General features: G+C 30.1%; 1 protein-coding gene across 1 annotated transcript in view; it reads right to left on the minus strand.

The window, feature by feature from the left end:
• Nucleotides 1–15,291, minus strand: part of LOC131854026 (uncharacterized) — a 121,671-nt gene that overhangs the window by 12,040 nt on the left and 94,340 nt on the right. The window contains exon 12 of the mRNA XM_059205154.1: nucleotides 636–907. Within this exon, the coding sequence (XP_059061137.1) occupies nucleotides 636–907 (272 nt within the window). The remainder of the gene's footprint in view (nucleotides 1–635; nucleotides 908–15,291) is intronic.

Consider the following 15,291-nt stretch of genomic DNA (forward strand, 5'->3'; position numbering starts at 1 on the left):
GCATATTTCAATGTAATGTTGTATGGGGGGGCGGGCCTATCACCATTGTCAGATTAATTAGGTATAACAACGGAATTCACAACCAACGGATGGTTGGCCGGAAATGCAAGATTAACATAAATTTATGGTGCAGACTAGGTAGTCTGTAATCATCAGTAGTACCAACTACTGATGATTCCAAGTAAGAACTAGACATTATACAGGTACCTATAAATAACACTCGCTGTTTTCCAGAGGTTTATCGCACAAATAATTACACAAGAATATTCAATTATTTTCTGACAGATGCTGAATTATGATTTAATAATAAGTTTCAATTTTGATGAATGCTTTGAGAAAATGAGAGTTGAGTCGAGTTGAGAAAAGATTTTATAAGTATAGATAATGCTAATACTCTTAAAGTCGTAAGCATAAGGTAAAGGGTTATATCTCAGCTCATAAAGCATCCTATGCTTACTTCACGTATTCTAATTTTCTCCTTAATCAATCTATACAAATAAACATAAATGAAGTTTAATTTGCCATAATTCTTGCTGCGTAAAATGCGTAGAAAATACCGCGTGGTGTTAAGTGCGCAAAATGTACTGTTACTTTTTGTACTGTGTGCCTTAAATTTATACAAATAAATAAATTACCTGCTCATCGAATGGACTGAGGATCGACAGCGACTTGTCCGCACTTTGATTGGAACTAGTCGTATTACTCCGCCTTCTGACTTCTTCCTCCACCCCATTAAAGTTCCTGTCTGCCTGTCCATTGCTGCTCAAGTTGGCGCTGTTGATTGCCGGCGCTTCTGTCGGCGAGGCGTCGTACACCGATTTTAGTTTCCTCAACGTCTTCGGCCTTTCGGCTGGCATCGGTCGTAGACCGATCCCGTCGAGCGTTGTCGTCGAGCCTTTGAAGAGGCCTGAGAACAAAGAAATATATTGCTTATACTATTTTTTTCTGTTATTAATTAAAAACTATATTGAATGTGAAGGATTTTGCATTTCTACTAACAGACATGTCACAATGAAGTGTTTGTGATAAGGATTTCGTTGAAAAATAAAAAAAATGTGCTGTTATATCACTTCGCACCTCCGCTAAAATAGTCATAAAATATTAGTGATAGAAAAATATTATATCTCTTACTACTTATTTCAGACTTTTTCATATTACTTACTTTACTTGCCTTAATCTTTTAAATAGTGAAAAACAACTAGATAAATTATCGTTTGTAAATAATGATACTATTAGCAGAAGTATGATTTCCATATCTTATCGTGTTTGATACATTAATGAAATGTTGAATGAAAAATTGGTGTGAACGTTTAAAATATTTTATATGTAAATAATACCAAATGGCTTTTGATGTGTGCGTGTTAAAATTTTATTATTATTGTGTGAATATAATCACAAAAAACATGTAAAGAAATATAATAATTATAAGTATGAAATAGTTTATAGATTTTTTTAAATGTCTGCACCCTATATAAATTACATAACTTTAGATGTGATTGTATATCCCAAACATCTTTACATTTAAACAAACTCTAAGAAATGATCAGTAAGTGCGTACTATTTTCTCGTTAATCTTAATAGTAAGAGTAAAAATATTTTTAATATACCCACTAATAAAAATGTTGTACCTACTCTGATCCCAGAGTAAGAGTCCAATTAAGTAAGTATTGCAAAGATGATTTATACTTGCGTCAAGATCCAACTAAAATTAAATATTTTCCAAATTGCGTTGCATTTAATATGATTATGAACTAGTCTGCAGTCATATTCCATACGAGATAAAATATTTTTCCCTTAATATCATTATGAACTTTATCTCATGCCATAGCATTCTATTTTTGCTTAAACAGTGACTACATATTCTAAATAAGATCGTGACACAAGTGTTACGTAAATAAAACTTAATTTAGATTTAGATAACTTGTTTAAATAATCGTGAGAATTTATAGCCATTTATAGTAATATTAAAAAAAAGGTGAAAACATTCGTTAACGTGCATCGGTGTCAAGGCGATGTTAGAATTATCAAAACAAACCGGTATGCGCACGCGCAAGGCTGGCCCGAACATGGCGCACCAATCGTCAGCTTTCAACACAAATGTAACTTGGTAACCAGATAACTAACTCCAGTATTTCTATATTATCCGATACCCCAGTTTAACGAGTCAATTAATTTTAATATAGTATTGATGTTATTGCATCTGTATTATATTTATTTTATTGAATCAGATTATGAATTCACACCTTTTACATATATTTTTGATTTATTTGTCACGGATATTGTTCTTATATTTTTTAAGAAATATTTTTACCTCATTTTTATCAGCCTTTAATTATAATATTATCGTCGGGCGTTGAAAATGTTTTATAGAATTGAATGAAAATTAGAAACATTTTATGGGACACTAGCTGACTCACAATTTCCTCTGCATCATATTTTTACGGTTTTAGCAACATGTATTAACTAGGCTCTTTAGACGTAGCGTGATGTTATATAGCCTCGATAAATGGACTATGTAACAGTAAAAGATTTTTAAAAATCTGTTTAGTAGATCGAGATTACCCCTACAAACTCACAAAATCAATAACTTTACCTCTTTATAATATTTGTTGATAAATGTCTAATAATCTATATTGTGCCTTGATCTTGACGTCATGCATTTAAATAAACTGTATGAAGTCTAAGTATAACACCATCGTTAATATTTTAATAATTTGATAATTGAGGATAATTATTTCAATTAAAAGAATCATTAAAATCGACGCTTAATTAAAATAGATATGTCGTAACATATAGGTAACAAATGACGTTTTGAGAAGCTTATGCTTTTTTAAATTATCTATCTAAAATCTGAAATATAAATATTAACGATTAACAGAAAAGTTTTATTGCAATTGAATTCTAAATAATAGTGTACATGTATTAAATGCATTTCAACTGCATAATTAAGTGATTAATTTGACTAGATGGCTGGACATTTGTTCTTGAATATAATGTATGCACGTGCTATCTATATCTAATGTTGCAACTTACAATCTAAAGGTGCTATTCCAAGTTATTAGACCACAGACTGTTTCACCATTTTCCCAGTACCAGGTAAGGCAACCCCTAAAATACTATTACTTAGTTCTTTTATTAATAGAACTAACAAACTAATAAACAATATATTCTCAATGTCGACTGGTGATCGCAACACATGACATGACCACATTTCGAACCCAACCTAGGAATCCAAGGATTCCCTCTAGGAATCTGTAGTCTGTGGAATTATTTTGATTTATTGGTTTTTCCGTCAATTACAATTACAAATTGCCAAGGTTTTTTTTGGTATTAGCTGTTAGCGTTAGTGTTAGTGTTAGCTAGATTCAAACTGATGACCTTTCCTTTTTAGTTGAATAACAAACCACTAGGCCAGGAGGTTTGTCTAATATAATAGGTATAGCGTCTAAACCTCTGCAGAATGTATCATTCATTTATTTATAGATACGCTTGCAGCGTATAAATTATTAATAGGTATAATTGAACAGAGCGCGGTTTATATCTGATATATATGCCAATTAAAGACACACACATGTCGCATTATAGTCGCAATTGGAATAGAACCTTAGACCGTGTAGAATACAAGTATAAGTGCACGTGTGTATTGATACAACATTACAACCTTTCTCTCCACTCGTCAGCAGCAGGAGATATAGCCATTTGTTAACAAGATGGTTACCTTCACATTTATATAATAAGGTTAGGTTAACAAAAAAATATTTACATGTGCAGAAATAAACATAGTTGCATATAATCATCAATAATATTTATAAGTCCAACAGTATTACCTACTATGAAACCTGACAAATTTGATTATAATAATCTGGTTAGCCTTAGTAACTAAAACGGTAATTAAATGTGATTTTTTTATTGTCTATTTTCCTTTTCTTTTGACTAAATAATTGTACTTTTTATTTATATTTAAGATTAAGGTAGGATGGCACTAGCGTACCAAAATGGACAAAAGTTCTTAAATTGATACAAAACAAAAAAAACAGAACCAACAAGTCTACTCTAGAATCTGATTTCAAAAACTTTTAGTTTTTTATTATCAATAAAATATACAATTATTACGTTGCTAGAGAAATAATATATAATCTATAGAAATTAAAGCGATTCAATAGACAAAAAGATGCGAAACTGTCTAAACCAATGTTTATATGATCGGAATAAATTTCCAGAGCAGTTCTATTTATTAATACTGAAAACCAGTTTCCGTTGGATTAAAAATAAAAAAATAACGTATCTTTGGCGAATTGAGGTCAAATCTAGACAACAACTATAGACTAATACCAATTCTTCCGGTTTTACTCCAAATCAAACATTCCCATGCAAATATATACCGAATGAACAGTTGAAATATTATTTAATTTAAACTTGTTTAAATTAAAAAGATTAGCGAAAACATTGTGTATTTTTAAAGAGATAAATACAATGTCAGTTTAATGTTAAACAATCCAGACTTCCGCTGAGCGGATACATAACAATTTGCACCAATTTGCAACAGACGTTCATTTGAACATTAACTTTGGTTTATTTTCATCACTAAAATTATCTATTAAATTGACTGCAGGCAATAAAGGAAATGCGTCTGATCAGTTTAGTTCGTATATTATTAATTGAAATTAATAAATTCTAACTTTATGATCGCTGAAAAAATTCAAAATATTATTGGACAATGCTTTAGTAGTAATGCAATTGACATTTTTATTTATTTATATAATGTACCTAGTGCTTTGTTAATGTATAAAAATATAATTGTGGTAATATCAATATTTCCATACACACAATACAATCTTTCGACTTGTGTTATTATTATGACAAGGTCCAATGGAAGATTACTAATATATATACTATATCTGACTATTTCTATCTATTAATTGTAACTTTTTTAATAATTTTAATACTAAGTTATCGTGAACTTATATAAATATTGTTATAAATACATTATGGCATTTCTACCTTGTAAAAAATTTCTACGTTTTGGTCTTACTTCACCTTCAGGCACCAAGCAGTTTGCTTTACAAGTTGTGTTTTAGAAAGCAAAGACAGTGAAAAAAATATAATTAACATTTGATGTAACAGTAAAAATCGAACATAGCGCTGTTAAAATGTTTATTTCACACCTTTTATATAAATATAATTTTCGTGTGACTAAAATGATAAAATACACATTGCGAAAGTTTTCTATAGATGTCTGTTTGTTGATATCGATTTTGATTCGGAATTTTATCCGATAACGATACAATCTCGTCACGGTTTACGATGATTACATTCGGCTGTCAGGTATCGACCAGATACGGTTGTGTAATTATATTTATGTTTAACTTTGCATAAATAATAAAACAACCGCTTCTAGTCCTAGTTTTGAGATGAATGATGATACATTTGTTGAAATTGTTATTATATTCAAAAAATTCATACACAGATCCATTAAGGCACTAAGTAATGACAAACGACCAAACTTCGCACAATTATATATGTGATGGAGTACAACTATATGTAGTACACATATAGAAGAAATTCTCAAAATGATAGTGAAAACCGTAGCAAAATCCATCGCATAGTTTAAAAGATGTAAGCGGAGAAACAGACAGACGAAAAATGTTGACATTGTCTTACGATATTTAGAGATTCCCAGTAATATAAGATGACATCAAACTACGACCGATTATTTAAAATAACAAAGAGCATGTAGTCAAAACCATGTTAAAATATTTGAGTAAAACCCGTTTATGCTTTACCAAAACAGAAGAATGTGTTTAACTTTCGTAGCTACTGTCTGCTTCGTGTTATGTCAACTTGATTGACTACAAAAATATTCCCATTATGGATTCGAGTATAAACACTGTAACTTTATTATTTTTAAAAATAATTACATTATACCTAAATGAATCACATTTCCAAATCGCTTTTGTGTTTATAAAAATAAATTCAATATTTGTGACGTTCGTATTTTATATTATATATTTTTGCGTTCTTATACAAACATGCGTGTTATAATATGACGAATTCTGACGATTAAGCTATATATAATATGACGAAGACAGGTGTGTACTGAGCAAACCGTCACCTGTCTATAATGAAATATGTACATTTCTGGATATGCAGGTGTTTTCATTATGATAACAAATTTCAAGTAGACGCCATGTTGTAAGAAACGCCGCGAATATCCAAATAAATGATAACAGATAAATATAATTCTAGTATCTGTGAGATACTTTCGGATTATTGGGATATACAGATTTATGATTTAGTTATTAGTATATTTTTCATCAAACAATCCATATTCATTCACTAATTAAGGATACTTTAAGAAATGGAAACGCACCTCTGGTGTTTAGGCGTCCATAGGCTACGGTAACTGTTTACCATCAGATGAACCGTACGCTTATTTGTACCATCGTAGTATAAAAAAATATAAAATAGAGGCAAAATGTCCGGTATAAATTTTGTAAAATATTACAGCTTTTATTGTTTTGGGTACTTTAGTTTTTACTATTAAGTTGATATAATATCCCAATAACAGTTTTTCTCATATATCTTACATGAATAAAAAATTGTATGTTTATATATTATCACGTTAACTTTTCAAATATAGTGCGTTAGGGAATATTCATGTCAACATAAATAGACATTATTGCCTAAAATATATAATTTATAGTATAAAACTTATAGCTATGCTAAAGACTGGCGATATTTTTAACATAAATGCAAATATTTGTCATCTTTAATTTGCCAGTCAAATTTAGACAGACTGCGAATTATCTATAAATAATAAATAGTGTCCCTACAATTTGTAGCTTTAAATATCACTATGATTAAGAAGGCAACGTGTCATGAAATTACTTTTCTTGGAGTTGGAACAACTCCAAATTGACTACCACTCAACCATTGTACAATCTTTGTATGTATTGTCTATTAACAATAGAGCGTTTATGAGCCAAGGAGTCAGTAAATCATATAATTTGTAATAGATAACATACTTTTTTCTTTACAAGTAAACGTAAATAGATTATAATCCTGTAAAAGACTGTAAAGCTTATTTGCAACAATATTGCGCATAAACGCTTATAAAGTGAAATTAAATTAAATTATTGAAATATTTCAATTTTATCGTTTTTTAACCCTGACTGGTAACATAAAACCTCCTAACTGCAATGGTACATATTGGTTTGTTCAATCAAGTCTAATTTATAACGGTATATAGCACAAATCTCCATTAGAATTCTTTGAGGAATATGCAGTGAGCATAATTGTGTAATACGTAAGAATTGCTTTAATTAACAACATATATCTATTATATTTCAATATTCTTATAAAAGAAAGAATAAAGTAGAAAATATCAAAGAAGAAAGTAAAAAATTTCCTGTCACATCAAAATTAAACAAACAGAGTCAATTGCAATGACAGTAACGAAAGTTATAGCGATCAATGTTGAACAATGGTGATGAGAACAATAGCCCATTGTAGCCCTTTGTAGCATCGTAGTTTGTTACCGATGTTACCTGATGCAATTATGATAATAGGCTTAATCAAGTGGGTATTTTAGACTCTAAATAGATATTAGTGAAGCTAATTTTCTGATAAATATCAAATGATATCTATGAAATTAATTATATAAAAAGATGCATGTATCAAATTTTATCTAATTTCGTAGTATTCCTCTAAATTACCTTTAAAATTGAATATTATCGATTAGTATAATAGTCGATTAGTGTAAAAAGTTCAATGACTAATGCGCCATTGAGTTGATGTGAATGGTTATACACTTTTTAATGCATCCTGTATAAAAATATCATTGAATTAACAATACAAGGCTCACTATTATTTTAGTTGTTTAGGTTTATATAAACAAAAATTAACAGGAAGAGGTCCCTCAGTGGTATAAGTCCGTCACTGTATATCGAAACTGCTTCGTGTATGTATTTCTTTGTATGCTTATATAAAAAAAAAAAACAATAATACATTGTCGCCTAAATGCTGTACCATACTTTTTGCACAGATATTTGTATGTCTGTTTGGCAACTCCACATTAACATTAAATTAGACATAAAGTACTTGAAATGAATATTTATATATATATAGAATTTTTTTATGGTAGTTACTGAATCTGTTGTAGTCACACAGACAATATTGCAAGTAATAATTAGTATTTTGCGAATTGGCAGGCAGCAATGATTAACTTTATACAGCGAATAACAAACATCTTATAACAAAATAATAGCTTCGGCAAATGTAATATTAGTAAAGTTAGATGTATAACTAACTAGCGACAGGTCCCAACTTCACACGAAAGGATTACAAATCTTTCCATCCTCTTACGTCACTCTATCTATTGCTGAAAACTGCATTAAAATCGGTTGCGTAATTTAAAAGATATAAACGAACAGTCAGCGGCGGCGAATTTGTTTTATACTATGTAAAGATATTACTAAACCTATATTAAAGTAAGAAAGCAAACATGCATCATTAACAGTACACACAGCAGTAGATGTCACTAAAATTTGTTTCTGTACATAAACATTAAATATACCATCAACTGTTTCCTAACTTTACGACTCAACTTAGCAAACATAAACCATAATGCAATGCTCGTATTAGTCCCGCAGCGTTACTTATACCGTACGAACCAAGCTTAAATTATAACATAGAGAATATAGAATTTCCAGACACCACAGCTGTTGGTGATACAATTCCTATTATATAAAGTGCAGATAAATGTATCACAGATATAAATAGATGGATATTATTTCATAAGATGATTTACTTATCATTATCTACTATGTTTAATTTTATTTCCACATCTCTTTTTTAAGGTCAGAGAGTGTGAGTTTACCTATGTGAAAGATCAAAATTTTAAGAATAATACATATATAAATATATAATTAAAAAATTTTAATGACAGCACTCATAAAACATTTGTATTTTTTGTGTTTTTTGTTATGTATGGATATGATAAGGGTTCTCATAATTCCAGTACTTAAAAATTTATATTAATGTCAGTTATAAAGATAAAATTGCAATGGTCATATCCAAATTGAGAGAGATAACAGAGGCATAATTCATTTGTGTTCCACGAACCCTACAAATAACGTTCCATATTTTTCAACAGCATAAAAGATTACACATTCATCAAGACTCATATGTTCATTTTTGGTAAAAATATAATCAATCAAGTAGACGCATTACAAGGAAATAATGCAACAAAACATATCTCATCATGAAATACATAAAGTATTCCAAGTATGAAACCAATGACGCAATGTCTGTACAGGTGATTTAATGCTATTTCAGAATTATGCCAAACACTTTAAAGATGTTTCAACTGTTCAATTTGACAGTAGACACTACTCACAGTTTCCCATCAGTGCGATCATTAAATACTCCAACAGGTTCGGCCCTCATCTCTCGTCAATTAGTCACATTTGTTTTGAGAAACTATTATTTTTATGTGCATATTCACAAGTTAAGAAATTCTATTCACACGGCACATTTCCATAATTCACTGCATCCACGACCGGTTGATTCGGCGATTACGAAGTGGCACTGTGTCTGCTTAATGTATGGTGCTCTAACACGAGTGTGTAAGCTTTCGAGAACGGGTATGAAGTAATTGTTGAGACGATTAACTTTGCCGATTAAATGCGCTCGTCCGATCGCCCAGCCGCGAGGAAACTGTCGAACTACACGAACGGAACATTATTGATAAGAGTGCCGTGTGAGTGCCAACGTCACTTATCGTCGACCACTTTATTAATCTGCATCAATTTATTCATGGAGACAATTGTAAGACCACAAGTTCGCAAGCTGTCTCTCACATGGAATTGTATGACGCGTTTAAAACATTCAGTCGACGGCAACGAACTGATTTAAAGGAGCAGTCTCATATTTTTAATGAAAGGACTTTGTTGTAATGCTTTTATAGAAGCCGTATTGTTGGAGAGTAAGTTGTCAACAAAATTTAAGATAGCGTCATTGGGTCGCAGCCGAAAATATAGGTTATCTAAGTTCGTGACAAAATGCGTATGACATAGTCACTAAGTGGGTGTATCTAGTACATATCTATTGGGTTCTAGTTGTGAAATGTTTCCATTTTTACATACATTTAAGCGTTAAAAAAATGTTACAAGAACTGTGAAAGAAAAAATTATATCTGATATTTAGCTATACTTTTACAGTTTGAAATGTAAAAACAAGTACCATAACAAGTACAACAATTCTTATTATTATCTACCACTATCAGATATTTATTTTTATAATATAATGGCAAACAAACAAGATATCCATGGATAAAAATACGTTGTGATACCAAAGTACTCTCACGCCTTGCCATTCCTGAAAACTATATTGTACGAAGTAATTTATTCAATATTCATTGTGTAATTACCATACTCATATTTGTTCTGCCAGAATTTTTTATTTTGTGACTCTAAGTTCTTTCAAGGAACTCCCGTATGATAGTAGTGTTAGGACAGTCTTATCCTACTACGTTATATAATATATATACTACCTTAGTCATAACAATACCTAGGTCATGAAAGTCTGTTCATAAGATAATAAGTTAATTTTATAATCAACTAGTTTGAAAACGTGATAAATAACAAATGCTTTAACAGGAATTATTAAGTACTGCCTAAATAGTAACATTTATTTAAAGTAGCTATCATAACTTTACAACTTTCAAGTAATTGTCTAGCTTCAGGTTATATTTTTTTTCTTCTATTCACTTCCTTTTTTGTATTTCAGATCACATTTCTACTATTTTGAACTCTGCCATATAATACTTAAAGTTCATAGTGGTTAAACAATCTGTTTATCATGTTATAGTTAAAGGCCCACTTGTTGAACAAGTCCAGATCATTTACATATCAAAATATGGAGTTATGATAGTCATTAATCAGAAGAACTGTTGGACTTTGATAAGTTTCGACTGGTTTTCACCATATTTGAATTATATAGCCTTCTAATAGTTGTATGTAGATTTCTTCACTATCATTATTCAATGCGTCTTTAATTAACTATAATTTAAATATCATGTTCGGAATATTTTATCATAATCGTATACATTTGTATGTATATGTAGCACATTTATAACAAACTTGCTTTGCCCAACGGTTTCTGCTGCCTATCTTAAATCAAAATCACAATTAATATGTAGAGTTGATTTTTCTCAAAAATCGGTTTTCGGTCCTGGCCTTGTCTTTTCTAATCTTTTTGCTGTGCATTTTAGGGTCAGATTATAAATTTAAATAGCCTATATATTTCATCAAGAGTTAAGATTCAAATTCAACGAGACATTCCAGTTATTAGCGGCCTCGAACATAGAAACTCAGCAACTAATTATTATAATAATAATAAATATTTTAAATCTAATGTTGTTAAAGAAATTAATAAAATATACATCTATAAAATCTATGAATATATATACTTTGGATAATGTACACTCTGTTAACTGTCTTATTAAATAAATAAGAACGAAAGACTTTAACTTATATCGTTAAATTATTCCTGTCTGTCTGTCAAACAAACTCGGTAAACAAGCATCGAATTATGTGTGAGTGTTTGTTAATATGATACCACATGTGGACAATTAAGTTCGTGTTACGAACTCATGTGGCTCTAGCAAGGACTGACGTATTTGGGTAACAGATATCGTGTACGCATACTAAACAGATATAGGGTTATATTTACGTATTAAACTTGTGACTATAGATTAATATAATATGGCCATTTCATCTTATTGTAAATTGTATAATTATGAGTATTAAAAAAATGCAGAACTTACAAAGATTATAGTTATGATAAGTTGCGAGGTAACAGATTATTTTTTTAAGGATGATAATGGAATGGTGCAATGTTGAGGTATCAAAAAAATACATGACTAGTTTCAATAATATAGACATTCAGGTAGCTTTCGATACATTTGATTGTGTACCACACAGCTGGATAAGTAGTATAATATATATTTGAAAATATACATATATTACAGCTGACTGTAAGACCAGACGCAACAAAAGGGATTGCCAACCAATTGCTACCAATGCCATTTAATTGAAATCAATATTTTGTCTAAGAAGGTACAAAACTTACCAATTCACATAAAATTTATTCAAAATTCGTTTAGTTTTGGCGAAGATAAATAGAAAATATCATCCAATTCCGAACCTTCTCCATTTCGCTGTCGGTTGAAAATGAAAGTTGAGAAAATTCGTATAATCCACTTACAGTATACACGCATACATACAAAATAAACAGATAGACTGAAATTATAATACTCATTCTATTGACTTCCTTAAATGTAGTATAGTATAGTGCTTGCTAAAATGCTTTCTACGTAATGAGAATACTTATTTCACTTATTTTATTAAGTGCTATATACACCTATTTTTTTATTATATTCAGGAATATATAAAACAAAAATAATTTGACATAAATCATTTTAACAGTCTGTTAAAACATTTCAACGGAAATGTCAATGCTTTTTTACAGCACAAAAAACATTTAAAAAGCCATACGAAACTCACGGTAACCCTATACCGTAAAATTATAACAAAATGTCAGTTTTCATTACAAGTTATCATTACACTAATTTCAATTTTGATCGGTTGTTTTAAAGTTTAAATTCGAATGTACTAGGTAGACGTGAATTAAGCTATCTCACTGAAATAGTGAAATCCGATAGTTGCTGTGGTTTTATCTTTTTTATGTATAAAAAGATGTTGCCCAGATGTTACTTCATTTCAATCTATTTTCATATATTAGGTGTATTAGAAATTTTACTTGCATAAGTAATATTTCTGCAAACAAAAACATAAATATTTAAAATATACATAGAAAACACAAATAAATATGTGTGTATTTTAATTCTCCATTCCACAAAGACTTGTAATATACATGTAAAGATACATAAAGATTCATCAAAATCCCTTTTATATTAATAAAGACATCACAACGTAGTTACAAATAGTACAGTATGAGGCGCCCAGCTTTTCAATATAAAAGAATCAAAAAATCTATTCGCCTAAAGAAAAAAGTTCTCTGGAAATGAGAACGTACTCCGTTTATTGAACTCGGTTGAAAATTCATCGTACTTGTCAAGCTTTTCTTAAGTTTGATGGCGTCAATATTTATATATTAAAATTTATCTATATTTACGGAACCTAATAAAAATAACTAGAACGTAGTAAGATAACGTGATTCCCTTATTTTTCCGTATAAATAATGACACCGTTAAATTTAAAACAAAAACATTGATAACTTGATACTAAAGTATCTTATACCGATAGTCAATAACTTAATCCGCATAACTTTATCATCAAAACAAATAACATTAAACATAATAGAAATGTTTATTCTATTCCCTATTACGTCTAATGTTTGGCATTACAAATATTTATTCAATTTGACTAAATCTTTAACCCAATGTCTTAAAAATTTGGTTAAGCTGAATACCACACCCACTGCCACTTTTAAATTGGTATACCAAATATTTACTGGAAAAACTTGTTCATTTGGTATAGTAATTTATATTATTATTCAGATGTAAGTAAATTTATTATTCATGTAAACCTTTACTCTATCACTCTATCCATTGTTAAAAACTGCATTAAAATCCGTTACGTAATTTAAGAGATCTAAGCGAACAGACAGCCGATTCAACTCCATTTTATACTATGTGAAGATAGGAATGGTAAACATGCTGACGGTCCTCCTGATGGTAAGTGGTAACCGTTGATTATATACATGAACTACAGACATCACGTTATCATGTCACGCTCGTGATACCAGTCATGCGTTGCCAATCCGAAGAACTACGATGTCATGCCTCTTATCCTGTAATTACAGTATTTGCTCATAAACAGTATAAATATTTACTGATAATTTAATATTTACTTTATTATATCATTGTACATTAGTTTATATATAGGAAATATATAATGCAATGAGTATGTAGTTGAAAGGATATGAGCAATTATAAAGATAAAGTATTATTATTGTCCATAAAATATATGTAATTCGTGTTAATTATAGACAATATAATTTGTTATAATATTCTTATTGCTGAATCCACTGTTATGATCGAAACACATTTACGCGTAATATGTTTCATATTCAGTAATAATTATCTACGAAAAATGTCTTCAGAATCGGCGTGTGCGCAGTACCTATACTGTTTTTACGCAGTTGATTTTTATACAACATAAATAGTATAGAAATACATATATATGTGTTTACCATATTAAAATAGGCAACTATTGGCTCCAATAGAACCGTTGCCTATTAAATATAAAAATGAATACTATACACTATAACGTTCATGGTAGAGCTACCACGAGTAGTACCGGAGTTAAGTAGAGAATTACAAAATTCTTTTTAGCGATATACTGTCCAAGATTTAGTAGTTTTACTTAAACGTTAATAGTCAGTCAAGGACAAAATATTTTATTAGTATGGATAAACAAACGTAACATAAACAACTAAAACCAAATACAATATAGAAATACCCATATCGTAATCAATGTACATTAACTTATACATATCACCTTCATTACAATTCCACGTGTTTAATCTATTCCAGTGGTTCTCAAAGAGTAGTCCGCGATCTATAAATGGCCCTCCAAAGCCAAAGTACAAATGGCGATTTAAATTTTTAATTTAACTAATGATACGTTTTACATTTAATTTAAATAGCGTTAAATAGTATCAAATGTAAGAAGCCTGGTGATGTTAAGTGAAGGACGTCATAACATGACATAAATCGATCGGATGGGAACTCTGGTGACGGCTGCAGTCAGATCGCCAGTTAAAATGCAAAGTATGCTATTTCATTTGAACTAATACTTAGATTAAGTTTATTTAAATACTAGCTGTTACTCGCGACTTCGTCTGCACAGACTTTCATCTCCTATATCACCTCATTCCAGATTATTTTTCAAGATAGCTTATATCCGTCCTCGTAATACAATCTAATCTACAAACATGTCAAATTACGTTAATATCCGTTCTGCTGTTTAGATTTTAAAATGTAACAAACAGACAAATACATTTACTTATTTATAACATTAATATGAATTGGAACATTTTATAACTTAGTATTGTGGCTCGATTACAAAAAAGTTTGAGAACCACAGTTCCACCATCTACGTAACTAACTGCCGGTGATTCCGTGACTCATAAATGTGAATACGTCGCCACGTGACTCACCTTTAACTCGTACGAGGTAAAAAAACCGTTCTCGGTAATGCAACG

Source organism: Achroia grisella, unplaced genomic scaffold (assembly GCF_030625045.1).
Source record: "Achroia grisella isolate CSIRO2021 unplaced genomic scaffold, CSIRO_AGI_Agris_v1 utg918, whole genome shotgun sequence".
Classification (NCBI taxonomy): Eukaryota; Metazoa; Arthropoda; class Insecta; order Lepidoptera; family Pyralidae; genus Achroia; species Achroia grisella.